This window comes from Capricornis sumatraensis, chromosome 3 (assembly GCF_032405125.1).
Source record: "Capricornis sumatraensis isolate serow.1 chromosome 3, serow.2, whole genome shotgun sequence".
NCBI classification, from domain to species: Eukaryota; Metazoa; Chordata; class Mammalia; order Artiodactyla; family Bovidae; genus Capricornis; species Capricornis sumatraensis.
The window spans coordinates 15,421,376-15,448,067 of NC_091071.1; the positions used below are offsets into that span (position 1 = coordinate 15,421,376).

The 26,692-nt window shown below is 45.9% G+C and overlaps 1 protein-coding gene across 1 annotated transcript in view; it reads right to left on the bottom strand.

Annotated features, from left to right (window-relative positions):
- ITGAL (integrin subunit alpha L) overlaps positions 1–24,821 on the bottom strand; it is a 42,469-nt gene extending 17,648 nt beyond the window's left edge. Inside the window, exons 1-15 of the mRNA XM_068967026.1 lie at positions 24,767–24,821; positions 23,314–23,416; positions 22,505–22,596; positions 22,335–22,402; positions 18,876–18,993; positions 18,621–18,751; positions 17,740–17,885; positions 15,537–15,669; positions 15,227–15,377; positions 10,094–10,167; positions 9,881–10,013; positions 3,928–4,079; positions 1,962–2,099; positions 1,109–1,306; positions 834–964 (exon numbers count right to left, since the gene is read on the bottom strand). Of these exons, the coding sequence (XP_068823127.1) occupies positions 834–964; positions 1,109–1,306; positions 1,962–2,099; positions 3,928–4,079; positions 9,881–10,013; positions 10,094–10,167; positions 15,227–15,377; positions 15,537–15,669; positions 17,740–17,885; positions 18,621–18,751; positions 18,876–18,993; positions 22,335–22,402; positions 22,505–22,596; positions 23,314–23,416; positions 24,767–24,821 (1,823 nt within the window). The remainder of the gene's footprint in view (positions 1–833; positions 965–1,108; positions 1,307–1,961; positions 2,100–3,927; positions 4,080–9,880; positions 10,014–10,093; positions 10,168–15,226; positions 15,378–15,536; positions 15,670–17,739; positions 17,886–18,620; positions 18,752–18,875; positions 18,994–22,334; positions 22,403–22,504; positions 22,597–23,313; positions 23,417–24,766) is intronic.
- Between the last annotated feature and the right edge of the window lie 1,871 nt (positions 24,822–26,692).

The window sequence follows — 26,692 nt, forward strand, 5'->3', positions numbered from 1 at the left end:
CCCTGCTGTTCTCTCTCACAGAACCCTGTTCATGTCCCTAGTGGCACTTACCACAGTTATAGTTACCTATTTATTTTACTTTTTTATTATATGTTCCCCCCCACCCCATACACCCTGCAGTCAATGCCTGTTTCAGTACTGAAGACAGTAGGTGCATCAAGTATTTAGCATGATGTCATTCACTATGTGACATGACATGAGGCTTCCAGTGACTCTAAAACATGCGTCAGGCAGGAAATGCCATTACAATTTCAAAGATGACTAAAACCTTGAGGTCCGGAGAAGCTAAGTGACTGGGGTAAGATGACCCAAGAAGTTAATAACTGTCTTTGACTTGAACTCAAATGACCAGGTTCTAAAGCTATCACATGCTTCAGTAGGAGGTTTTAGTGTCAGAGAGTTGTTGTTTAGTTGCTAAGTTGTGTCCAGTTCTTTGAGACTCCATGGACTGCAGCCCACCAGGCTCCTCTGTCCATGGGATTTCCCAGGCAAGAATACTGGAGTGGGTTGCCATTTCCTTCTCCAGGGGATCTTCCCGACCCAGGGATCAAACCCACGTCTCCTGCATTGGCAAGCGCATTCTTTACCACTGAGCCACCAGGGAAGCCGGTGTCAGACTTCAGTTCAAACCCCAATCTGCCACTGAACAGCAGCTGTGTAATCTGGAGTAAGACACGAAGCTGGTATGGAAGGAGAACCAGGTTCACAGGGTTGGGCTGAAGTCCAAATGTGCTGATGGCGATAGCATTTAGCATGACGCCTACTACACCTCAACTGCTCAAAAGATGAGAGCTGCAACTATCCCCAGGTAGGACTCAGGAGTCCCATCTTACCTGAGCACAATCACCTGGCCCTCAGCCCCCACAGCCACATCTGCCAGGCCATCCCCGCCGAGGTCCTTCACCCCGTGGATGGAGCGTCCAAACCATTGAATTCCTGAGAACATCTGGGTCCCTTCTATCCGCTGAAGCCAAGAGAGAAATTCATGCTAAGCTAGCGGAGAGGATGGGCAGAAGGGTGGGAAGAGCTGGACTGGGGAGCAGGATAGGGGTTTGAAAGCTTCCAGGGGCCTGGGAAGGGGTTTTGATTGGCAGGTCAGGATCCTCACCTGACTGGGTCGGGGGCTCAGCCCACCTTGCTGCCCATTGAAGATGTACACAGCCCCCTGCTCCTCCAGAGGGGCTCCCACAGCCACGTCTGTCAGCTCATCCCCATTGATGTCTGTCAGGGCAGCGATGGCGGCTCCAAATCGTCCAAGGGGGTAGCCGGTCTCCCCCTGCAGCTCTGAGACCATTTGGAACCCCAGCTGGGAAGGAGCAAGGCGACAGGTTGCGCCTCAGTCACTCAGTAAGCTTTCACAGGGTAAGGCACTGGATCTGGAGTGCGTGTGCCCGCTTCAGTCGTGTCCGACTCTTTGCAACCCCATGGAACGTAGCCCACCAGGCTCCTCTGCCCATGGGATTCTCCGGCCATGAATACTGGAGTGGGGTGCCATTTCCTTCTCCACTGGACAGGAAGAACACTACAGAAATACTGGGTGTGGTCCTTTCCAGAACTGGGACAGTGCTGTCACATCAACCTGGGTTCAAGTTCCAGCTCCCGCTTTTTTGTTTGGCAGAGGCCTAACTGCTGGACCACCAGGGAACTCCCCACCCTTGCTGTCGGTATGACTTTGTGCCTTTGGAAAGTTGCCCAACTTTGCTGAGCTGTAACATTTCCATTCATAAAGCTCATAGTGTCCCAGAAAGTGATTATGAGACTCAAACGAGGTATCCTACATATAAAAAGTTTGGCACTGGGCCTGGCACACATTTTAGCCACCCCTGCATACTAGCTATTGTTTGTCATTGTTCTAAAGGTCTGATTAACACAGGGTCAGACAGGAAACTTTCAGAATAACTGAGACCTGAGAAAGCCTGGGAGTCTCTCGCACATTCTGTGCTTAGTGTTCTGGTCCCCACCTGTATTTTCTGGTAGATAAACACCCGGCCTCCTCTCTGCTCCCCATAGTACAGGGGGGCTGCAATCAGCAACAGCTCTGTCTCCCCATCTCTGTCCACGTCAACGCCACACAACTCGCCACCAAAATAAGAGCCAACCTGCAAGGAGAGGAAAATGTTTGAGGAAGAAATCCAGAGCCACACACCTCCTTCCTCATTAGCTGCACCACATCCATCCTACTTCAAGCCCTCAAATAAAGGTGCAAGTCCTGGATCCTGAGACAAGCTAGGACCTGCGACACCTTGGGCTGTAGCATTGCAATGCTTGGACCTGCACACATCTCTTTGTATTTTAACTGTATGTGCCCGCAGTTAGGTCAAATTCTGGACAAATGATACAAAGAGACCAAAAAAACCTAACTGCGGCTTTTGAAGAGCCTGGAGCAAAAACAGGGGGTTGGGAGCAAAAGCAGGGTAATGCGCATGCCCCCGGCACCCAACACCACCTAAGGAGTGGGCAAACCACCTAAGTCAGCCCTCCCTCATAGAAGGAACCCTACCCTCACCTCACAGAAGGAACAAGTCTGCCCCCTCTTGGGGAGCAAGCCCACAAGGGAACCTGTTGTTCTTGATCTGCCCTGCTGCATCAAGGACCCCAGTAAAGCCACGCCTGAGTTTCTTGTCTGGCCTCTGATCAATTACAATTGATGAAGGAGGCCAAGTAAAAATCCAGCTTAGAGCCCATATGAATTTAGACAAGCGGGGTTCTTTTTGTTTGTTTGTTTAGTTGTGGCCCGTGGGCTTAGTTGCTCCACGGCATGTGGGATCTTCCCGGACCAGGGATCGAACCCGTGTCCCCCCGCATTGACAGACGGATTCTAATCCACTGTACCACCAAAGAGTCCAAATTGGGTTCTTAAATTGGCAAAAAAGTGAAAGTGTTATTTGCTCAGTCGTCTCCGACTCTTTGCCACCCCATGAACTGTAGTCTGCCAGGCTCTGCTGTCCTGGGATTTCCCAGGCAAGGATACCGGAGTGGGTAGCCATTACCTTCTCCAAGGGATCTTCTCGACTCAAGGATCGAACCTGGGTCTCCTGCATTGCAGGCAGATTCTTCACCATCTGGGCCACCAGTTCAGTTCAGTTGCTCAATCATGTCTGACTCTGCCACCCCATGGACTGCAGCATGCCAGGCTTCCCTGTCCATCACCAACTCCAAGAGCTCACTCAAACTCATGTCCATTGAGTTGGTGATGCCATCCAACCGTCTCATCCTCTGTCGTTCCCTTCTCCTCCTGCCTTCAATTTTTCCCAGCATCAGGGTCTTTTCCAATGAATCAGTTCTGTGCATCAGGTGGCCAAAGTATTGGAGTTTCAGCTTCAGCATCAGTCCTTCCAGTGAATGTTGAGGATTGATTTCCTTTAGGATTGACTGGTTGGATCTCCTTGCTGTCCAAGGGACTCTCAAGAGTTTTCCCCAAGACCACAGTTCAAAAGCATCAATTCTTTGGTGTTCAGCTTTCTTTATAGTCCAGCTCTCACATCTATACATGACTACTGGAAAAACCATAGCTTAGACTAGATGGACTTTTGTTGGCAAAGTAATGTCTCTGCTTTTTTAATATGCTGTCTAGTTTGGTCATAGCTTTTCTTCCAAGGAGCAAGTGTCTTTTAATTTCATTGCTGAAGTCACCATCTGCAGTGATTTTGGAGCTCCCATACCCCCCAAAAAAAGTCTCTTGCTGTTTCCATTGTTTCCCCATCTATTTGCCATGAAGTGATGGGACTAGATGATCAGCCATCAGGGGAGCCCCTAAATTGGCAAGAGGGGATGACAGAACCCCAGAGGCTTTGTGGGGAACAAATGTGACAGCGGTTGGCATAGGGCCACCACACAACAGGTGCATGAGTGTTCAGAAGACGACAGAGAGCATAATTAGTATCACGCCAGCCCCTCATCGACTGATGCCACTGCAGCCACGCTCACCTGGATCCCGTCTATTTTCTGGATCTGGCTCCAGGGTCCTCCTCTCTTTGGCTGTTGGAACAGCAGCACCCGCCCAACATGCTGGTATCTGGGGGCTCCAGTGGCCAGCAATGACATGGTCCCTCGGGAGGGCAGCCAGGTCACCGTGTAACCTGAGGAGAGAGAGAGGGAGGGCCTTGGAGTCAGGAACACAAGGGCTGCTGAAAGAAGGTACACCCCAGGGGAAAAGGTGGTGGAGATCCTGGGAAGCTGGGTTAGCAGGAACGATGCACTGAAATCATCAGAAGACCTTCTCCTGAGAAGAGGAGCCATGTGCTCCGAGGGGTACAAATCCTGGCGCCATGGTCCAAAACTGTATTTCTCAAACCGTGGATAAAACACATGTGCAGACAAAGCAGCCGCGTGCTAAAGGGTAAACATCTTCCCAAGATTCAGTTCACCTGAGGGTCTTTAAAGGAGACTACCTTCTTTTTAAAGAATGAAATAAAATGTGATATATTAGTAAGAAGAAGGCAAAGTTTGCATGAAGATTAAAAACCGGGCAAGAGAGACCTCAAGACTGCCAGCCTGCCCTATGGATTTCATACTTGGCAGTTCGCACACCGCATGACCCAATTTCTTTCTTTCTTTTTTTTTTTTTTTTAAGAAAAACATATTTATTTTTGGCTGAGCTGGGTCTCAGTTGCAGCAAGTGGGGGCTACTCTCCTGTTGTGGTGCAAGGGTTTCTCACTGTGGTAACTTGTCTGTTTCAAGCACAGGCTCTAGAAGGCTTCAGTGGTTGTGGTACACAGGCTTAGCTACCCCACAGCATGTGGAATCTTCCCAAACCTGGGCTAGAACCTGTGTCCACTGCACTGGCAGGCAGATTCTTAACCGGTGGACCACCAGGGAAGTCTCCAGTTTCTTAAAACCAATCTCTTTATAGATAGATGAGAAAAGAGACAAAAAGAATTATGTATCTTTATAAAGATAGAGATCTAGATATATCCTGTTGGCTTTGTTTCCTCCGGAGAATGCTGACTGATAATATACATTTGTGTATATTATTCTTTACATATATACGTAAAGAGAGATAAATCAAAAGTGGCCAATGTTAATAACTGATAAGGTGAAAAGTATATGGGTGTTCACTGTACTGTTAACTTTTCTCGAAAGTTTGAAAATTTTTTCATAAAAATTTAATAGAAAAGATTGAAATGAAAAGATTATACAAATCAATCAGCCTGGAGACATAGCCTAATAAAAATACTGAAATGTAAACATAAAGAGCTGGGGTGGCAGAGAATGAGATGGTTGGATGACATCACTGATTCAAAGGACATGAGTCCGAGCAAACTCCGGGAGATGGTGAAGGTCAGGGAAGCTTGGCACGCTGCAGTCCATGGGGTCCCAAAGAGTCAGACACAACTGAGCGACTGAACAACAAACACAAAGAGTAGTGACTGTACAGCACAGAGAATATAGCCAATATTTCATAATAACCATAAATGGAGCATAATCTATAAAAACTTGAATCACCATCTTGTATATCTGAAACTAATATATTATTGTAAGTCAACCATACCTCAAGGAAAAAAAAAAAAGGAGGTGACATGAAAATATTTCCTGTTTCAAAGTATCACGGAGGTTACCTTCATACTTCACAGCTTCTGTGGCGAGGTTTCCTGCCCTCTGTTCCTACTGACAAAATGCTGGAGCAAGTGCTGCAGGAAATTAGATCAGGGATTGTGTGAGAGCCAAGAGCCAGCTTAAAGGAATGCTCTGAAGATGGCTCACTAACCCAACTTGACCTTCTTTGCTTATTTTTTAAAATTAATTTGTATTGGAGTATAGTTGATTTACAATGTTGTGTTAGTTTCACATATATAGCAAACTGATTCATATACATATATCCACTCTTTTTTAGCTTCTTTTCCCATATAGGCCATTACAGAGTATTCAGTAGAGTTCCCTGGGCTATATACAATATGTACTTCTATTTTATATACAGTAATAAATGGCAACCCACTCCAGTATTCTTGCCTAGAGAATCCCATGGACGGAGAAGCTTGGTGGGCTACAGTCCACGGGTCATAAAGAGTCAGATACAACTGAGCGACTTCACTTTCACTTTCACTTTAATGTGCATATATCATTCCTGATCTCTCAGTTTATCTCTTCCCTGCATGGCCTTCTTTGCTTAGAGCAATTCAAAGTGAGTGAGACAAAGAGATGTCTGAGATTCTATAGCCCAGGAGAGGAATGGTGGAGAGGCCAAACCACTCTCCTGGTTTCTTCATGTATATTCCTGAAGCACAAGGATTAAGAACTTGATCTCTGAAATTAGAGAGACTAGGTTTTAATCCAAGTGTGACTTCTTCCTGGCTGTATAATCTTGAGTAAATTACTTTCTTTTTTCTGAGCCTCAGTTTTCTCATTAAAAAAAAAATGAGACAGTACCAATCTTACAGGGTTGTTTTGAGGATTAAATAAGATCGTGGATGTAAGATGCTTGGCACCATGCTAGTGAAACAGAAACTAAGATCTGAAGGACAGTAATGTAGCAGGAAATCAAGAATATATTTACTTCTACATATATATAAACACACGCACACAGACATCTATGTGTGGGGGTGTGTGTGTGTGTATTGTGGAGTGGGTGCCTAACTAGAGATTCAACTTTGGCATTATTTCTTCTTATTTAGGGAGCCACCTTGCCAACTATTTTACAGTACAGTTGTCCCTAGGTATCCACAGTGGATTGGTTCTAGGACTTGCCCCAATACCAAAATTCACAGACGCTCAAAGTCCTACAATTGGCCCTTGATATCCCCGACTTTCAAATCTGCGGCTTCAACCAACCTTGGATCATAAACATGGAACCCACAGCTGCGGAGAGCCAGCTGGATACTGAAGCACAAAAAACCTCTTTGAAGGCAGCAGTGTAGATGCTGTAGGGTAAGTGAAGTGGTTACTAACCACAGACCCTGGGTTCCACCCACTAGCTCTGTGACCCTGGACAAGTTATTTAAAGTCCCCTGGGCTTGGGACTTTCCTGGTGGTCCAGTGGTTAAGAATCCGCCTTTCAGTGCAGAGGATATGGGTTCAACCTCTGGTTGGGGAACTAAGTGCCCAGGGGCAACTCCACCCATTTGCTGCAACTAGTGAGCTTACGTGCTCTAGAGCCCAGGCACCACAGTTCGAGAAAGCCCTCGATCTGTTGAAGACTCAGCACAGCCAAAATAAATAAATAAATACTCTCCTGGCCTCAGTTTCTTCATCTGTAAAATAGAGATGATAAAAATACCTACTTACAGTGTTGCTGGGAAGATAAAATGAGATCAAAGAAGTTAATAGGTGTCATGCACTTAGAACAGTGCCTGGTGCATAATACTTGCACAAAAAAAGAATGTATGCGTGCTAAGTTGCTTCAGTCATGTCTGACTCTTTGCAGCCCGTGGACTGTAGCCCACCAAGTTCCTCTGTCCATGGGATTCTCCAGGCAATAATATTGGAGTGGGTTGCTATGCCCACCTCCAGGGGATCTTCCTGAATCAGGGATTGAACCAGCATCTCCTGTAGCTCCTGCATTGCAAGCAGATTCTTTACCACTGAGCCACTGGGGAAGCCTTCACAAAAAAAGAATACTTGTCCCAAATACTTGTCAAAAAAGAAAATGAAAAAAAATCACTTGGGGCAGTCCCCCTTAGAAGGGTAGATGCGTGATGAATAGCACCAATTTTCCCGAGGAAAGTATTTAACAAGATCTTTGTGTTCTGAGAGTTGAATAATAATAGTCTTTGTGTAATGAGCCCACTCCTAGGCAAGGGTCACATGTGAAGAAGGGAGGAAGCTGTTGGTTCTAGATCTGTGAGGAGGTAGGACCCAGAAGTAGTCCTATCGCAGGGCTCTTGAAGTCAGTTTATGCCTTGAGACTGGTTGAACATGAACTAGAATGGCTATAACCCTGAGTGCAAGGCCAAGATCCCTCTGTTCCTGAGACTGGCATCACCTTGGATGAACAGCATCCCCAGGACTGTGCAGGACAAGACATCATGAGGCAGAAAGAAGCAATAACAGTTGTGAGTTGACCAAACGCATTTCCTCTGTGCTTGGCATCTGGTGAACTCTTGAGACTGAATCAATCCTGGAGTTCCTGGACAATTCTAGAAGAAGAAACCTTGCAGAGGAGGGGCTGGTCCGCCTATAAATGAGTTAGATTGTTTTAAACTGTACTTGGACTTTCCTGGTGGTCCGGTGGTTAAGAATCCACCTGCCAATGCAGGCGACGTGGGTTCAATCCCTGGTCAGGGAAGATCCTACATACCACAGGGCAGCTAAGCCTATGCACCACAACTACTGAGCCTGAGTGCTCTAGAGCCCAGGCTCTGCAACAAGAGAAGCCACCACAGTAAAATGTATTCAGGACTTAATGCATCAATTCAGTTCAGTTCAGTTGCTCAGTTGTGTCCGACTCTTTGCGACCCTATGAATCGCAGCACTCCAGGCCTCCCTGTCCATCACCATCTCCCGGAGTTCACTCAGATTCACGTCCATCGAGTCAGTGATGCCATCCAGCCATCTCATCCTCCGTCGTCCCCTTATCCTCCTGCCCCCAATCCCTCCCAGCATCAGAGTCTTTTCCAATGAGCCAACTCTTCTCATGAGGTGGCCAAAGTACTGGAGTTTTAGCTTCAGCACCAGTCCTTCTAAAGAAATCCCAGGGCTGATCTCCTTCAGAATGGACTGGTTGCATCTCCTTGCAGTCCAAGGGACTCTCAAGAGTCTTCTCCAACACCACAGTTCAAAAGCATCAATTCTTTGGCGCTCAGCTTTCTTCACAGTCCAACTGTCACATCCATACATGACTACTGGAAAAACCATAGCCTTGACTAGACGGACCTTTGTTGGCAAAGAAATGTCTCTGCTTTTCAATATGCTATCTAGGTTGGCCATAACTTTCTTTCCAAGCAGTAAGCGTCTTTTAATTTCATAGGTATGACTGAATGACAACACAAAGAGGTTGGGCTTCCCTGGTGGCTCAGAAGGTAAAGAATCTGCCTGCAATGCAGGAGACTTGGGTTTGATCCCTGGGTCAGGAAGATCCCCTATAGGAGGAAATGGCAACCCACGCCAGTATTCTTGCCTGGAGAATTCCATGGACAGAGATCCTGGCAGGCTATAGTCCATGGGGTCACAGAGTCATACACATCTGAGTGACTAACTTAGACACACACACACACAAGACCGGGCAGTTTGAATAACCTTGGTAGGCTCTGAGCTATAGGGATGGTCCTCAGTTGTCTAGTAACTGGGCCAGGGATGATTTAGGCCAGGGCAGATACTAGCCTGGTGCATGAAAGTTAGATAAAGAACTGATCAGGGAGCAGGCTCTGGATTGGCTGGTTGGCCAATGGAAGGCCTTCTCCCAGGCAAGCAGTTTTCTACCTGTAGAAATTAACTAGCCCTGGGAGGAGCCAGTCTCTCCAGGACTAGCGAGGCCATAACATGTCAAAGCATCATAAGACACAGACAATAAAAATGTGATTAATACCTAGGTGAGAGGTTATTAAGGAAAAAATAGACTGTCAGGACCATATTTGGGGCTTCCGTGGTAGTTCAGGGGTAAAGGATCGGCCTGCCTATGCAGGAGACTCAAATCCCATCTCTGGGTCAGGAAGATCCCCTGGAGGAGGAAGTGGCAAACCACTTTGGCATTCTTGCCTGAGAAATCCCATGGACAGAGCAGCCTGATGGGCTGCAGTCCATGGGGTCAAAGAGTCAGACATGGTGAGCATGCAGCCACACACAAGAGGCTGTTAAAGAAAAATGAAGACTATTATGACCATATTTAAACTGAACTTCTTCATTCTGTTGCTTCATTGCTTTCATTATGATTTTGAAAGTCAACGTGAGTGATTCTCTGGTTCCCCAAACCGGAAAGAAACCAGCAGAAAAGAAAGAAATACTTACCCAAATATCCTGCCCTCGATTCTACTGTCAGTTGTTCATTCCCAACAAATGTGCTGCTCTGCAGGTCTGCCTTCAGGTCGAGAAAGCCCCCAGCCCAGTCCTTGGCTCCAACGGCCCCCACAACGCCATGGCCCTGCCAAGAGCGGCAGACGAGCGGGATCAGCTTCATTCTCACCACTTTCCTCTGCTGGTTGCCCCAGGCCCGTCACTCACCTCGCTGAGGTCCGCGCTGATCCCGCTGGAGGACAGCTCCATGTTGAAGGATGTCAGGTCCTGTTTGCTTGTGCCTGAGGGATGAAGTAGGGAGAATGGGCTGAATCCCAAGGAGCAGTGATGCTCATGAAAGGACTGAGAAAAAAATCACACAGCATCTGCCCATAGGCAAGGTAGAAAGAGCATGAACTTTTTGGGGGGCTGCGTCACACAGTTTATGGGATTTTAGTTCCCCCACCAGGGGTCGACCCTGGGGCCCTAGCAGGGAGGGCACCAAGTCCTAAACACTGGACCACCAGGGAATTCCCAAGAGCGTGGACTTTAGAGTCAGACGGGGAAGCCACTTATGCCCTGAGTGTCCCCTGAGACACCATGGGACCCAAATGTGGATATTCTGTTATTCAACTCAGCACATCTAAGAGGCAGCTCTTGATTTCTGTTTCTCCTCAGGCTTCCCCTCTTCAATGAAGGCCACTCCCATCCACCTAGTGACTCATGCTAAAAGCCAGGAATCAACCTTGATTCTTCCCTTTTCCTTCATTCTGTTTAATTTCTTTTTGACCATGCCTCAGGGCACGTGGGATCTTAGTTCCCTGACCAGGCATCGAACCCACATCCCCTGCAGTGGAAGCACAGAGCCCTTACTACTGGACTGCCAGGGAACCCCCTTGGACTTCATTTTTTCCTTTTTCTATGCCTTTTTCCACAGAGCAAGTTAACTCTTTTTTTGAAAAATGTGTATCAGATCCCATCTTTCACTTTCTTAAAGCCTTTCACAACTTCGCATTGGTCTGAAGACTAAAATTCAAACTCCTTATGAGGAACTGGGAGGCCTTGCCTTCCTCTCCAGCCTTTTCTCTCCCTTACTCCCCACATTCATTACACTGACCTTTTCCCCTGTTCCTCCATGTCCATCCCTGCCCCATCTCTGGGCCTTTGCGCTTGACCTTATCTCTGACTATAATCCTCTTTGTCTACTCTCCTCCCATAACTTTCTGATTCTCATCTTTCACGCCTCAGCTCAAAAGTCATCTCTGAGTGAATTTTACCTCAATTAAAAAAAAAAGAGGCATCTCATGAGAGTTCCCTGGTGGCTTAGTGGTTAGGATTCCAGGCTTTCACTCTGTGACCTGAGTCCAACCTCTGGTCGAGGAACTGAGATCCCGAAAGCTGGTCAGTGTGGCCACAAAAAAATTCTGCATCTCAGAAAGGCCTTCCTTAAAAAGCTTCCTTAACATGGCTTCTTCCAGTTAAACCTGTATTATCTCTTTATTCATTTACTTTACAGTACCTATCACAATCTTGAAACATCCTGCTTCAATCCAGTTGCTCAGTTGTGTCCAACTCTTTGTGACCCCATGGACTGTAGCACACCAGGCTTTCCTGTCCATCACCAACTCCTGGAGCTTGCTCAAACTCATGTCCATCGAGTCGGTGATGCCATCCAGCCATCTCATCCTCTGTCGTCCCCTTCTCCTCCTGCCTTTAATTTTCCCAGCATCAGGGTCTTTTCAAATGAGTCAGTTCTTCAAATCAGGTGGCCAAAGTATTGGAGTTTCAGCTTCAGCATCAGTTCTTCCAATGAATATCCAGGACTGATTTCCTTTAGGATGGACTTGTTTGATCTCCTTGCAGTCCAAGGGACTCTCAAGAGTCTTCTCTAACACCACAGTTCAAAGGCATCAACTCTTCAGCATTCAGCTTTCTTTATATCCAACTCTCACATCCATACATGACTACTGCAAAAACCATAGCTTTGACTAGATAGACCTTTGTAGGCAAAGTAATGTCTCTGCTTTTTAATATGCTATCTAGTTTGGTCATAGCTTTTCTTCCAAGGAGCAATTAATTTCATGGCTGAAGTCACCAACAGCAGTGATTTTGGAGCCCCCCAAAATAAAGTCTCTCACTGTTTCCACTGTTTTCCTGTCTTACTATCTTTCTTTGTATTTATTTGGTTTTGGCTGTGCTGGGTCTTAAGGGCTTTCTCTAGTTGCCACGAATGGGCTTCTCATTACAGTGGCCTCTTCTGTTACAGAGCTCAGGCTCTAGAGTGCTTGGACTCCATGGGTGCGGCCCCTGTGGGATCCTACTGGATGAGGGATCGCATACATGTCCCCTGCATTGGCAGGAGGACTTTCAACCACTGGACCAGCAGGAAAGCCCCTTATCTTTCTTTATTCAACCTGAACATGAGTTCTATGTTGACACTATCCCTGAGAGTCGGATTCACAGTGTCTGCTCTATAGTTGCTGCCAGCATTAATCAATAAGATGAAAATAATTACCACCAGCCTGGCAAGGATACTAAGAATGGATTCAGTGATATAGATAAAGGGCCTGTGACCTGTAAGTTTTTAAGAACCATAGCCATTATTATGAAGATGTGTTCATTCACTGAAGAAATATTTACAGTCACTAAATACTTGGTGCCAGGAACACAGTGGTGGAAAATCAGGCACCATGCTTACCGAGATAGACATCTCAGTATAGTGTGGGAGACAGACATCTAATAGAGAGTTCTTTCTCTTTTTCAATTTTTTTCAGTCCAAGTTTTTGTTTGTTTTAAATTTTTATTTATTTATTTGGCTGCACCAGGTGTTAGCTATGGCATGCAAACTCTCAGCTGCAGCATGAAGAAGTGAAATGGCTCAGTCGTGTCTGACTCTTTGCGACCTCATGGACTGTAGCCTACCAGGCTCCTCTGTCCATGGGATTTTCCAGGCAGTAGTACTGAGTGGCTTGCCATTTCTTTCTCCAGGGGATCTTCCTGACCCAGGGATGGAACCCGGGTCTCCTGCATTGTAGACAGACGCTTAACCGTCTGAGCCACCAGCTGCAGCATATTCCCTGATTAAACCTGGGCCCCCTGCATTGGAAGCACAGAGTTTAAGCCACTGGACCCCCAGGGAAGTTCCTATTTGTTTGTTTTTTAATTGAATTATGGTCGATGTACCTTCTCCAGTGATTTTCCAATGTATTCTTTCTTTCTTTTTTTTTAATGCATTTATTTATTTTCGGCTGTGCTGGGTCTTCGTGTCTTCATTGCTATGCAGGCTTTCTCTAGATGTGATGCTTCTCACTGCAGTGGCTTCTCTTGTTGCAAAGCTTGGGCTCTTGGGTGCTTAGGTTTCAGTAGTTGTGGCTGCCAGGCTCTAGAGCACTGGTTCAATAATTGTGGTGCATGGGCTTAGTTGCTCTGTGGTATGTGGGATCTTCCCAGACCAGGGATCGAACCTGTCTCCTGCATTGGCAAGCAGATTCTTTACCACTGAGCCATCAGGAAAGCCCTCAATATATTCGTGACTCCATGGCTAGAATTAACAAACTTGAACTTCCCTGACCAGACATCAAACTTATGCCTCCTGCAGTGGAAGCTCGGGGTCTTAAGCACTGGACCCCCTAGGGAAATCCTAATAGGGAGTTCTAATACAATGTATATCCTAGCGGTGTGATGGGAAACAAACACAGTGGTTAAAGCAGCACACAGGATCCCAGACTTGGGATCAACAAGGAAGTATCAGAGAGGATGACATCTACACTGTGATCTGAAGGATGAGTAAGGGCTGGGAGGATAGAGGATAAGAGCTATGACTTACTTAGAGCCTACAAGCTACCAAGCACTTTCTAAACAGTCATTAAGGCTTGAACTGTGTACCTTAAAGAAAATATACTGAAGTCTTAACCCCTTGTACCTCAGAACGTGACCTTATCTGAAAACAGGGTCTTTACAGGGGTAATCAAGTCAACAACTTACTGACCAGAGTCATGGTTGTACATCTTTTGTTACTCGGATGTTATTGACAGGAGTGTTTCAATATTCCCTTACATAACAAATTGCCAGCCACAGGCATTAGCTTATGATGTGTTTAAACGAGGTCATTAGGGTGGGCCCTGATCCGATATGACTGGTGTCCTTATTAAAGGGGCAATTTGGACACAGAAGGACAGACACACAGAAAAGATAATGGCAGACACACAGGGAAAAGACAGCCAGGCAACCAAAATGATGTAGCTACAAGACAAGGGATGCCAAGGAATGTTAGCAAACACTGAAGTTAGAAGAGGTGGGAGGGACTTCCCTGCTGGTCCAGTGGCTAAGACTCCACACTCCCAATGCAAGGGGACTGGGTCAGGGGACTAGATCCCACATGTTGCAACAAAAGATCCTGTGTGCCCCGATGAAGATCAGAGATACTGTGTGCCTCAACTAAGACCCAGCACAGCCAAATTAATTAATTATTCACCGTTTGTTTTTTTTTTAAAGAAAGAGGCAGGGAAGGATTCTCTCCAAAACCATCCCAAGGAGCATGGCCCTGTCAAGCTTTTGAGTATTGATTTCTAGGCTCCAGAACTGTAAGACAACCCATTTCTCTTGCTTTAAGCCCCCTCATATTTGGTACTTTGTTACAGTAGCCCTAGGAAATGAATACAGTGGTTAAACCTTACCACCTTCTGAGATAGCTATTACTATTCCCATTTGACAGAGCAACGAGCCTCAGAGAGGGAAAGTGACCTGCCTGAGGTCACACAACACAGGCAGAGTTAATTCTGCTTGGTCCCATCATATATAACACATTGCCTCTTCACAGGATGTGAACACCAAGGCTGTGTCCTAAGCGAAGGGGCTTCCTGGGGGAATCGCGTACCTTTCAGCAGACTAGGCTACTTGGGGAAATACTCTCCTGTCTGACAACTACAACCAAACCTTCTCTTATTCTGGGGCAAGAAAGAGGGCCTATGGGCTCCTTCCACTCAGCCCCTCCCTGCTTGCCCGTCTCAAATAATTTGAAGCCCAGGTTAAATGACAGCGAGGGAGCTGAGTTATGGAAACAATTATAGTCATTCTACAGGACACAGCTGACACCAATAAGACATAGGTCAGCTCGGAACCCCGTCCTGGACCAGGCCGAGCTTCAAGAGGAAGACAGAACTTCAGAGGAAAATAGAGGCTGCTCCTATATCAGCCTGCCCTAAGTTCCTACCTGAGGTCTTTTATCCAGAGAACTCTTAGCACAGTGACACAAGCTTTGTAAGCGCTCGTGATTATTATTCCACGTGCTTCAAATCTAACGTCCTAGGTGAGGTTCTTTATACACCCCCCAAACCCTCTCTCCCAGGGCCTGCCACTCACCCTCAATGACGTAGATCTTTTTTTGCAGCTCGGTGAATAGATCTTTCAGCTTCTCAAATGTGTCCAGGATCTTTACAAACTCCTCCACGGGTTTGGAGGCAAACTGATGGAGCGCCTCCTGACTTTCTTTGGTCTTAAAATTCTTTCCAATCTGGAAGAAATGAAGAGTGAAGAGCTGGAATCTCCAAACTTGCAAAACAATTTCCTACTATTTTCACAAGACCCTGGCCCCAGGGAGAAAGGGAGTGGAGTTCAAGAATAGGAGAGGGAAGACGGGTCCTAAGAAGTAGCAGGGACCTGGGGCCTGTACCCCAATGATGTAGCGGATGATGTCTTTGGCTGCATCAATGTTCTGTTCATCGGTGGCTTCCCCATCAGTGATGATGATAAGCACTTTGGTGGCATCTGGCCGGGCTCCCAGCTCTTGCCGGAACACTTCTTTCCTGTATCCAGGAAGAGGGGGATGTAAGAGACTCCCCGCCAGATCCTCTGAGGCTCTGCCTCACCATGCTCATTAAGTCACTGCCCTGCTAATGATGACAAATCCCTCTTCACAATTACCAGGCAGCTATTTCCAGCCCTCAAAAGCTCTCTTCTGAGCCTCCTTCCTCAGCCCACGTAGCCATATCTCTCCTTCTGGACCAGTGGTCTTCAACGGAATTCTAGGTAGCCACGAGGTTGTCCCAGAGACCGCGGGCAGTGAGGGGAGACTCTGGGCTTCCTACTCTTCATTTCAACCACATGGCAACTACGCTTCAATCAGTTAGATATGCTGGTGATCTAGGTGAGATTCCAGTGGAAGGATGGGTTCCATAGCCAAAGAGAACTGGAAAGGCACTCTTCTAGAGAAAGCTCATTCAACACCACCTCTGCCTCCCCAACCATCTCCAGGCTGCCTGTACATCTCTGCAATGGCAAGTTTCCTAGGGAATCAAAGAGGCTTGTTTCCACATCAATTTCCCCCACAAATCATGAGCTCCCCAAGGAAAGAGCCATGTTTGATTTGCTGCTGTATCTCTGGGTCCTGACTCGAGTAGGTGCTCAGTCATGTGACAGAAGAGAAAGAGGGGAGGGCTAAATTCTGGACAGGTCCGGGCTGCAAATTCCTGCCCTGCCCACAGCCTCCTTCTGAAGCAAGACGGGCTGCCCACCACTTCCCCTGGGACAGCCACTCTATCTGAACCATCCTTCTCTCCTCACCCCACAGCTAACCAACTGCTGCTGCTAAGTCACTTCAGTCGTGTCCGACTCTGTGTGACCCCATAGACAGCAGCCCACCAGGCTCCCCCGTCCCTGGGATTCTCCTGGCAAGAACAACTGGAGTGGGGTGCCATTTCCTTCTCCAGTGCATGAAAGTGAAAAGTGAGAGTTAAGTCGCTCAGTTGTGTCTGACCCTCAGCGACCCCATGGACTGCAACCCTCCAGGCTCCTCCGTCCATGGGATTTTCCAGGCAGGAGTACTGGAGTGGGGTGCCATTGCCTTCTCTGCAGCTAACCAAAGATGGACAATTTATCCAAGAGTGGCCATCCCACCATCGCTGATTTAGGGCATGATCTGCTTTGGGCACAGAAGCTGAAAGTCACCTGCAGAGGCCACAGTGTGAGGTGAAGAGATAACGAGGGGAGAATGGGAGAGCTGTTAACACTTGGAAGCTGCCAAGGATGGAAGAATCTGATGGGTGGGCCGGGTCAAAACCACTTGCTGCCAATATCTCTGGTTCTGTCTCGGATGCAACTGTTTCCCTAGCTTCCATCCACCTGAACACAGTTTATCATGGATCCTGTTCAAGGATTCCCACCCTGGCTTAAGCCACCATCATCTGCCTTCTAGATTGTTCAATAGCCTGCAGACTGGCCTCCCTGCTTCCACCCTTGCCCTTCCCACAGTCTGATCACAACTCTGCAGCTGGAGGGATCCTTTTAAAAACGTAAGTCAGATTATCACTCCTCTGTCCAAAATCACCAATGAGAGACTTCCCTAGTGGTCAGGTGGCCTATACTCTACGCTCCCAGTGCAGGGGGCCCAGGTTTGATCCCTGGTCAGGGAACTAGATCCCACATGCAGAAACTAAGACCCGACATAGCCTAAAATAAATAAATAATTTTGAAAAGAGGTTGTGAGAGTGACATTGAAACATATACATTACTATATGTAAAACAAATAGCTACTAGGAAGTTGCTGTATAACTCAGGGAGCTCAGCCCATTGCTCTGTGAGGACCTAGAGAGGTGGGATGAGGTGGAGAGTAGGAGTGAGATTCAAGAGGGAGGGACATATGTATACTTATGGCTGATTCACGTTGCTGTATGGCAGGAACCAACATGACATTGTGAAGCAATTATCATTCAACTAAAAATAAATCAATGAAGGGACCTGAACTAAAATAGCTCCACTTGAATTCTTACAATAACCTTGCTAGATCTACCTGTTGAGTTCCTACACCTTGCAACCTGAAGAAGCTAGTAATACCCAAGACAACCAATGGATGGGATCTTTCACAAAAGGGAACTCACGCAACATAGTTGATGGCACCAAAGGTGTTGGTCAACAAACGCATGTGTTTGACTCCAGCCAACAGAGCATCAGGGTCCTTCTGTCTATTGTAATCCAAGAAAGTAAATTCTGTTTTGAAATCTGTAGAAAACTGAACAGCCGCAAACTAGAAAAAAGAAGGAAGACATGAAGCTCTTTACACAGCCCTTCCCACTTGTCTGCTCCAATCTCAACTTCTTATCCAAGACCTGGGCAACCCAACTCCACATTCCTGCCTCAAATCATTCTTTCGAAAATGAGGCTGTATAAAAGAAGAAGAAGGAATGAGGTCGTATATAAACAAACACAGAAATAAATACATTTCAAATCCCTTATAGAATGCTGTCTGCTGGGCTCTGGTTCTCTGGGTTTGCCCACCTCACCAACAGGAGATGGTTCCTAGCAGCCATATTTCTGCTGAGTATGAATATGACCCTGCTAAACTGGGTACAACTGGCTGGGCCGAAGTTGGCCACTGGACTGAGGTGAGGCCAGTCAAAATCTTTCCTGTGTGAAACTGGAATTTACAGAGGGAGGGGTTGCTTGAGAAGATGATTAAAAAAATTTAAAAAACCCAACAGCCCTCCTGCAACTTGAACATGTGAACTTGGGCGCTTTCCACCAGCCCATGTGATCTAAAGAAGCTGAGAGCCAGTGTGCAGAGAGAAACAGAAAGAAAGAGAAGAGGGAAGCAAGAGGCAAAAAGAAACAGAAATACAAATTAGGGAGAATTCTGGAAGCTAAAGTCCAGTAATAGTCATGCCCTTAGGTTATAGAGACACATTGTATTAGTACTAGAATTTCCCTTTATGCCTTTAGGTAGCTATTGCCTACCACCAGGAATCCTAACTACTATATTTACCTGGTAGGAAGAGTTGCTGAGTTTCTTCATCACATCCTTCATGAAGTCCACAATTTTCTCAAATTCATCTTGCTGCAAGCTCATTGAGCCATCAAACAGAAATACCAAGTCTACGTTGCCCTTTATACATTCTACAGAGGTCAGACACGGAGGGACTTGGTAAAGGGTCTCCAGGGGTTGGCCTCCCCATGCTTGTTCCCATGAAAGGGCAACCACTTGGAGGTATTGCTCCCCACTGGGCCCCCCACTCCTTACCCTGATAACCAGGGTGCCCTTGTAGCACGGGACCCCTCAGATTCTCGTGGATGAGGTAACAGAGACCACTTAGATAGATGTTCTGGTCACATGTTCGAGACAGCCCAGGATCACAGGCCTGAAGGAAGCAAAGAGTTTCGAAAAGGTTGAGGCGGGCTTCCCTGGTGGCTCCATGTGGTAAAGAATCTGCTAGCCAATGCGGGAGACACGGGTTCGATCCCTGATCCCGGGAGACCTCACATGCCTCAGAGTAACTAAGCCATGTGCCACAACAACTGAGCCTTTGTTCTAGAGCCCAGAAGCCGAAACTACTGAAGGCCATGTGTTGTAGAGCCTGTACTCTGCAACAAGAAAAGGTGCTGCAATGAAAAGCCTGTATACTACAACTGGAGAGTAGCCCACTCAGCAATGAAGACTCAGCCCAGCAAAAAAAAAAAAAATTAATTAAATTATTAAAAAATGAAACGGGTTGGGGCTTCCTCTTGCTGTGTGTCTTTTGTGCATCATCAGCCAAGAACAAAAACCTTCACCACATCCTTCATGAAGTCCATAATTTTCTGAAATTCATCTTGCTGCAAGCTCCTTGAGCCATCAAACAGAAATACCAAGTCTACGTTGCCTTTTAGCATCATTATCCCTCGACTCTCATTCCTTATAACCAACTGGTTACCAAGGCAAGGTAATTCAGCCTCCAGGTCTTTTGTATCAGTCTCTTCATCCTCACTACCAATGCTATACCCCAATGGATGCTCGCTGCCTCCAGGATGAAATCTAAACTCCTTAGTCTGGCATTCATATTGTTTACAGTGGGCACTATTGTACATTTCCAGGCCCATCTGCTTCTATTCCCAATGACACATTCTGCGTTTACACCAAATCAAATGACTATTCCTAGAATCTTCAATGCTGCTTCCTTTTTGATGACTATCTTTCCTGCCAGACTGTAATTTTGAAAGGTCTGGATCATGTCATAGTCGTCTTTGTATCTCATTCCCCTTTCCCCCATCAGAACCCAGTACAGTGCCTGGTGTGTAATCATAGCTAAGTAACCAAACTCCAAGTAAATACTGGATAAATATTGGGTTGGCCAAAATGTTTGTTTGGGTTTTTCCATACTGAACCCAAAGGAACTTTTCAGCCAACCCTTTATTTCACTCACTTAACCTTCTGTCTCTCACACACCTGGGTCAGGATACTGCTGAGATGAATTGGGAAGAACAATGGACTCGTCTCAGATAGCAATCTGATTCAAATCCTGGCTCTACCTCCTTGAAACTGTGTGATCTTGACAAAGGCTTTTAACCCCTTGGGTCCTGTTTATTCCTGTGTAAAATGTGTATACTGATCCCTATCTCACCTCTGTCCTAAGGATTAGAAGAGATAACGCAGGGTTTCTCAAGCTTTAGGCATTTGTGTATGAATTCACAATTTCTGCCATATGGGCATATCACACATACTATTATTTATTTAATATTTCATTTGATTAAGATTTATTTTTTAAAAAAATTGAAGTCCAGTTGATTTACAATGTTGTGTTAGTTTCTAGAGTACAGCTAAGTGATTTAGTTACATATATACATATGTACATTCTTTTTCGTATTCTTTTCCATTATGGCTTATGACAAGATATTGGATATTGTTCCTTGTGTTATTTAATAGGACATTGTTGGGAGAGAAGGGATAGGGGAGGAAAGGATTGGGAGTTAGAGATTAGCAAATGCAAACTATTACATATAGTTATCCTATATAATGTATATTATACACAGGATAAACAGCAAGGTCCTACTGTATAACACAGGGAACAATATCCAATATCTTGTCATAAGCCATAATGGAAAAGAATATGAAGAAACATATGTATAACTGAGTCACTATGTTGTACAGCACAAATTAACACAACATTGTAAATCAACTAGACTTCAACAGAATTAAATAAAAAAAAAACAGGACTTTGTTGCTTAAAATCAACTCCGGGCGTCGGGTCTCATGGTCTTAATGGACCAAAGTGGGTAAGAAAAGGGATGGGGGCTTCTCCTCCCTGTACAGCCTCTGAACCCCAATTGTGAATACAATGTAGGAATTTCGCTGGCCCCGCGCTCCCCTCCCCGTCCACTTCTGAAACTCTTGCTCCTAATGACAAAGTGGCTATGTGCAATGGATGTAAATATATTGTGAGTCTCTTGGTTCAGTAATAATGGGTTCATTTTTAATTTATTTATGCTGTAAGTTATTTTGCTTCCTTCTCCTGGACCTACTTCCAGTCCCATTTTGCATTCCCTCTTGGGTTTTGTTTTGTCTAAAAAAAAAAAAAATTTACTTTTTAAAATTTTAGCCTCATCCTAAGCAATGCAATCCAAGAAATCATGAATTTGAGGGACTTGTTGTATATTTTTTTCTAATAAACCATTAAATCAATGTATAACTATTAAAATGTTAAAGTCATATACCGCCATAAGTCATCTTGTGTATGAATGGCCACAGATATTTCACATTTGGGAAAAAAAAAAAAACTGAGGTATCTAAGGTCTTAAAAAGAGCTGATAGTTGGGTCTCAATAAACGCTAACTGAATCCAAATCTCTCTGGTGTCTTTAATCTTCCATAGGATCTTTTTTTAAAAATGGAGTATATTTGCTTTACAATGTTATGTTAATTTATGCTGTACAACGAAGTGTACGTATAGTGCCAGCTATACGTATACATGGACCCCTTGGACTTCCCACTTGGTCCCTTGGCCCTCCCTCCCAGTCCCCTCATCTCACCCCTCGAGGTCATCACAGAGCACTGAGTTTAACTCCCTGTGCTATGCAAAAGCTTCCCATTAGCTATCTATTTTACACATGACAGTGTATATGTGTCCATTCTAATCTCCCAATTCGTCCCACCCTCCCCTCTCCAACTGTGTCCGCACATCCGTTCTCTCCGACTGCGTCTCTATTTCTGACCCTCAAATGGGTTCATTTTCTCTAGATTCCACATACATATGTTAATATATGATATTTGTTTTTCTCTTTCTGATTTACTTCACTCTGCATGCAGACTCTAGGTCCATCCACATCTCTACAAATGACCCAATTTCATTCCTTCTTATGGCTAAGAAATACTCCATTGTGTGATTTCCCCAGTGGCTCAATGGTAAAGAATCCACCTGCAATGCAGGAGACTTGGATTTAGTCCCTGGATCAGGAAGATCCCCTGGAAGGAGAAACGGCAACCCACTCCAGTATTCTTGCCTGGAGAATCCCATAAACAGAGAAGCCTGGTGGGCTACAGTCCATGGGGTCGCAAAGAGTTAGACACGACTTAGAGACTAAACAACAGCAATATTCCACTGTATATATGTACCACATTTTCTTCATTCATCTGTATAGGATCTTTAATTCACTTTTTTCTTTCTTTTGTCTCCCTTTCCTAGCAAAAGCTTCATAGGTACTGATATCACACTATACAAAAATCTTACCAAAAGGTTGCCACTTGTGGGGTCTGTTGCCAAGGTCATTCCCAAGTACTTGGAGGTATAGCTGGAACCTGTGGGCACCAGAAGATTCACCTGGAGAAACTTAGGCAACCCAGGTGTGATGGGGCCAGCCTCGACTTCCTGAGCACATTCCTCCCAAACCAGTTACTCACTCAGTGTGACTGGCAGGCAGTCTCCAGTTTCTGGCTGGCATTGATACAGGTTTCCCATCCTGTTCCCTTCATTTGGAGCTCCCACAACAACCCTGATGAGAAATTCCACCTGTGAGATGGAGTTGCCCAGGTCTTTGCCCAACCACTCTGACCTATTAAGGGGGTTCAGATCTCCCAAAAGGTTTCTGGAAGCAATTCAGCCACTCCCTATCCGGGTGGATGCTAAGCTCCCATCTCTTCCTTATTGGATCCCAGAAAAATTATCCAATATGCCAGAATTCTAGAAAGTTAAGGATCTTTTCCATTAACAGTACAGAAAAACAGGCCGAGAGAATGATCTGCCAGAATGTGACACTGTGGTTTCATTCAATTAGCAATCAATTCAAAAGTCACATATGGCTTACCTGCTATGTGCTATGTACTAGGGATGGAGAGCGGATTTGAGAGAGAAACAAAATCTCTGCCTTGAAGGAGTTCACTGTCTAGTTTGGGAGAGAGTCTGGAATTGAGAAAGTGTGGCAAAGCGTTTTAGGGGTTGTCATATGTATCCCCTTCTATTAGGCACTTATAGGGCTTTTTTTTTTTTCACACCGCAATGTGGGATCTTAGTTCCCCAACCAGGGATTGAACTCTGCCCCTGAAGTGGAGGCCTGGGGTTCTAATCACTGGACCACCAGGGAAGTTCTGGGCCCTTTAACGATGGATAGTTCTCATCCTACTATCAGATGGCCTTGCTTGGATCCCACCACAGACTCCTCGAAACAGGAAGGTCCTGACCAGGGCAGAGAGGGCCTGCAGCAACAGCTCACCTGTTTCCCACTTGCAGAACACGGTACCCAAAATGCCTCCCGGCAAGTGGGAAGGAGAAGTTTTGTACATGTCGCACATCCAGGTTGTAGCTCCAGGCTGGGGCTGAGATAAAAAGCAGGTCAGCCACTTCCGATCAGGGGCTCCTCCTTACCTCACAAGCCCCCACAGCGGCAGGCGCTGATTGGCCGCCAACCACAGCCCTTAGTGTGGTCAAGCCACCCACACCTGGGGCAGGACCAGAAGCTGCCCTCCAACCTCTCCTGGGGGTCTGGACTGCAGGACGTATGGAAGCCGTGATTCCTACTACCCAGAGCTCTAAAGGACACACAACTTCTGATTGGCCTCTCAGCAAAGGAAGGATGAGAAGATGGTGGCGCCTAAGGGAGGAGCAATCTGAAGGGGCCCCCTGTGGTGATGGGAATGCCGCAAGGGTTTGCAGCTCCTCACACACCCACTTCTCCCTGGGACATGGGGCCCAGTCATCCTGAAAACTCAGATCATTAGCCTCAGGCTTCCTCCCTGTGAAAGTTGGAGATCCCCTGACTCTGTGAGGCTGCCTCCTTGCTCAGGTAACGCTCCCTAACTTCCCCCACCCCCATGGACCAGTCTCTGCCATAACCATTAGATCTCAAATTCCCCTATCACCTCCCCAACCTCAGTGATCCTTGGTGTCATCTGAAAGGCCCCACACTGTCTTTTTTCAGCCCTGCTTTCCTTACAGGTCTTGGGCTTATTTCACACAACTTAAGATGTCAGAGATGCAGGCCTCGTTTATTCAGATGAAGTAACTGAGCCCCAGAAAGAGGGAAGGGACTTGTCCAAGATGACAATGAGAGGTAGAACCATGCATAGAACGAGATCCTAGGCCAGATCTATGTGTACATTAACCATTCCCCCCAGAAAGCATGGCACCCCACCCCAGTGTTCTTGCCTGGAGAATCCCATGGACAGAGGAGCCTGGTGGGCTACAGTCCATTAGGTCGCACAAAAGTGCAAAAGTGAAGTCTCTAAGTTGTGTCTGACTCTTTGTGACCCCATGGGCTGTAACCTACCAGTCTCCTCTGTCCATGGGATTTTCCAGGCAAGAGTACTGGAGTGGGTTGCCATTTCCTTCTCCAAGGTTCACACAAAGCTGGACACAACTGAAGCGACTTAGCACGCAGGCATATCCCCCTTCTAAGAGCCCCCTCCCCCATCTCTCACTGCTGTGACCTTTTTCTCCCTCTTTTGCCTGAAAAGACCTTCAGATCCTGCCTGTAGTTTGTTTGTTTGTTTGTCTGACTTTCTTTGTTTTCCTTCTCCTCTCCAGGATTCCCCAGCCCCCCGCATTACCTATGGCCCATGCCATCTTTAAATCAGCTGCTCATTTACTCCGTTCTAAGTTCTACAAAGACCTGCTGTTTCCCTCAGCACAGAGGCATGCCCCTTCCCCTCCCCATCTCCCTTGCCTACCAAAGACAAAAGGCCCAGACAGCAGGAACCTCATCACGATGGTGCAGGAATTCATCTTTCAAGCCGGCTGGAGGGAGCCACCCCAGGTATAGCCTCAGAGGGCTCTTGGGATTTACTGGCGACCGGACTGGGTGAAAGAGGGAAATGATAAATCCCCAGGGCGTCTTGCAGTGGAACTTTCTCACAGAGGCACCAGGCTGGTGACAGGATCCGGGGGAGAGAGGGTTGTGCCTAGGGAGGTTGTGAAACCACAAGCATGGGGTTTGGAGAGGAAGTGTTCAGCAGGTTAGACACTTCCTGTGCCTCTTGCATTTTTATATTATCCTGGGGAAGACAGCAAGTCGTGCTGCCCAACAGCTGCGGTGTCTCTGTCCTTCACCAACACAAGAACTTAAGATTCATTAACGCTCGGGGGAAGACTGGTCAGATGAACTGTGGTACAACCGTCACGGAATGCTCTATAGCCACAAAAAAGGAAGGAAAGAAAAATATAAGATGGGGGTGGGGGATAAAGGATGAGATAGCTTTCCCTTGACATTGAAAGATGCCCTTAATATACTCACTGTTGAAGAAAAAAAAAAAGCAAGTTACATTTAATCATTCATTTTGAGTCTAAAAAATAACAACAAAAAACTAATTTCCACAGAATGGAAGATATATGATTTGTAAATCATCTGGTACAGGACTTGTATCCAGAACATATAAAGAACTCTGGTGAGACTTCCCAGGCATTCAGTGACTAGGATTCCAAGCTTCTCCTGCAGGGGGAGTGGATTTAATTCTTGTTCTGGGGACTAAGATCCCACAGGCCATGAGGTGTGGCCAAAAAAGGGAAAAACGAAACAGAATATATGAAGAACTCTTGTAGCTCAGTGATAAAAAGACAACCCAGTTTTTCAAGTGGGCAAAGACGTTTCTCCAAAGACAGTATATAAAATGGCCACTGAGCACATGAAAATGTTCAATATTATTAGTCACTAGAGAAATGCAAATCAACACTAAAAGATACCACTTCACACCCACAAGGATGGCTAGACTAAAAATGAAAGAAAGAAAATAACTAAGGGTTCGTGAGAATGTGGAGACACTGGAACCCTTCTGCTTTACCAGTGGGAATTTAAACTACTGTGGAAAACAGTTTGACAGTCTCTCAGAAAAGTTAAACACAGTTTCGGTCTAGATCCAAAAGAACTGAAAACATGTTTTTGCAAAAATACTTATACAAGAGTGCTCAAATCAGCATTATTCGTATTAACCCAAAATTGGCAACAATGCAAACATCTACCAACTGATGAATGGGTAAGCAAAATGTGGTCTATTCATACAATGGAATATTAGTCAGTCATAAAAAAAGAATGATATGACACCCCCTACATGTGGAATCTGAAAAGAAACGACACAAATAAACTTACTTACAAAACAGAAAGAGACTCACAGACTCAGAAAACGAACTCATGGTTGCCCCAGGGGGAAGGGATAGTTAAGGACTTCGGGAGGGTCAAGAACACACTGCTATCTTTGAAATGGATAACCAACAAAGACCCGTTGTATAGCACATGGAATCCGGCTCAGTGTTATGTGCCAGCCTGGATGGGAGAGCGTTTGGTGGAGAATGGATAAATGTATATGTATGGCTGAGACCCTTTGCTGTTCACCTGAAACTATCACAACATTGTTAATCATCTATACCCCAATACAAAGTGTTTTTGGTATTAAAAGAATTTTTTTTTAAAAAAGAATGAAGTTGGCACCTCCCTGGTGGTCCAGTGCTTGACACTCTGTGCATCCACTGTAAGGGGCTTGGGTTTGATCCCTGGTTGGGGAACGAGGATCATATATGTAGTGCAGTGTGGGTAAAAAAAAATAAGTGAATAAGAAAAAATAAATTAAAAAAAATTAGGGACTTCCCTTGAGGTCCAGTGATTA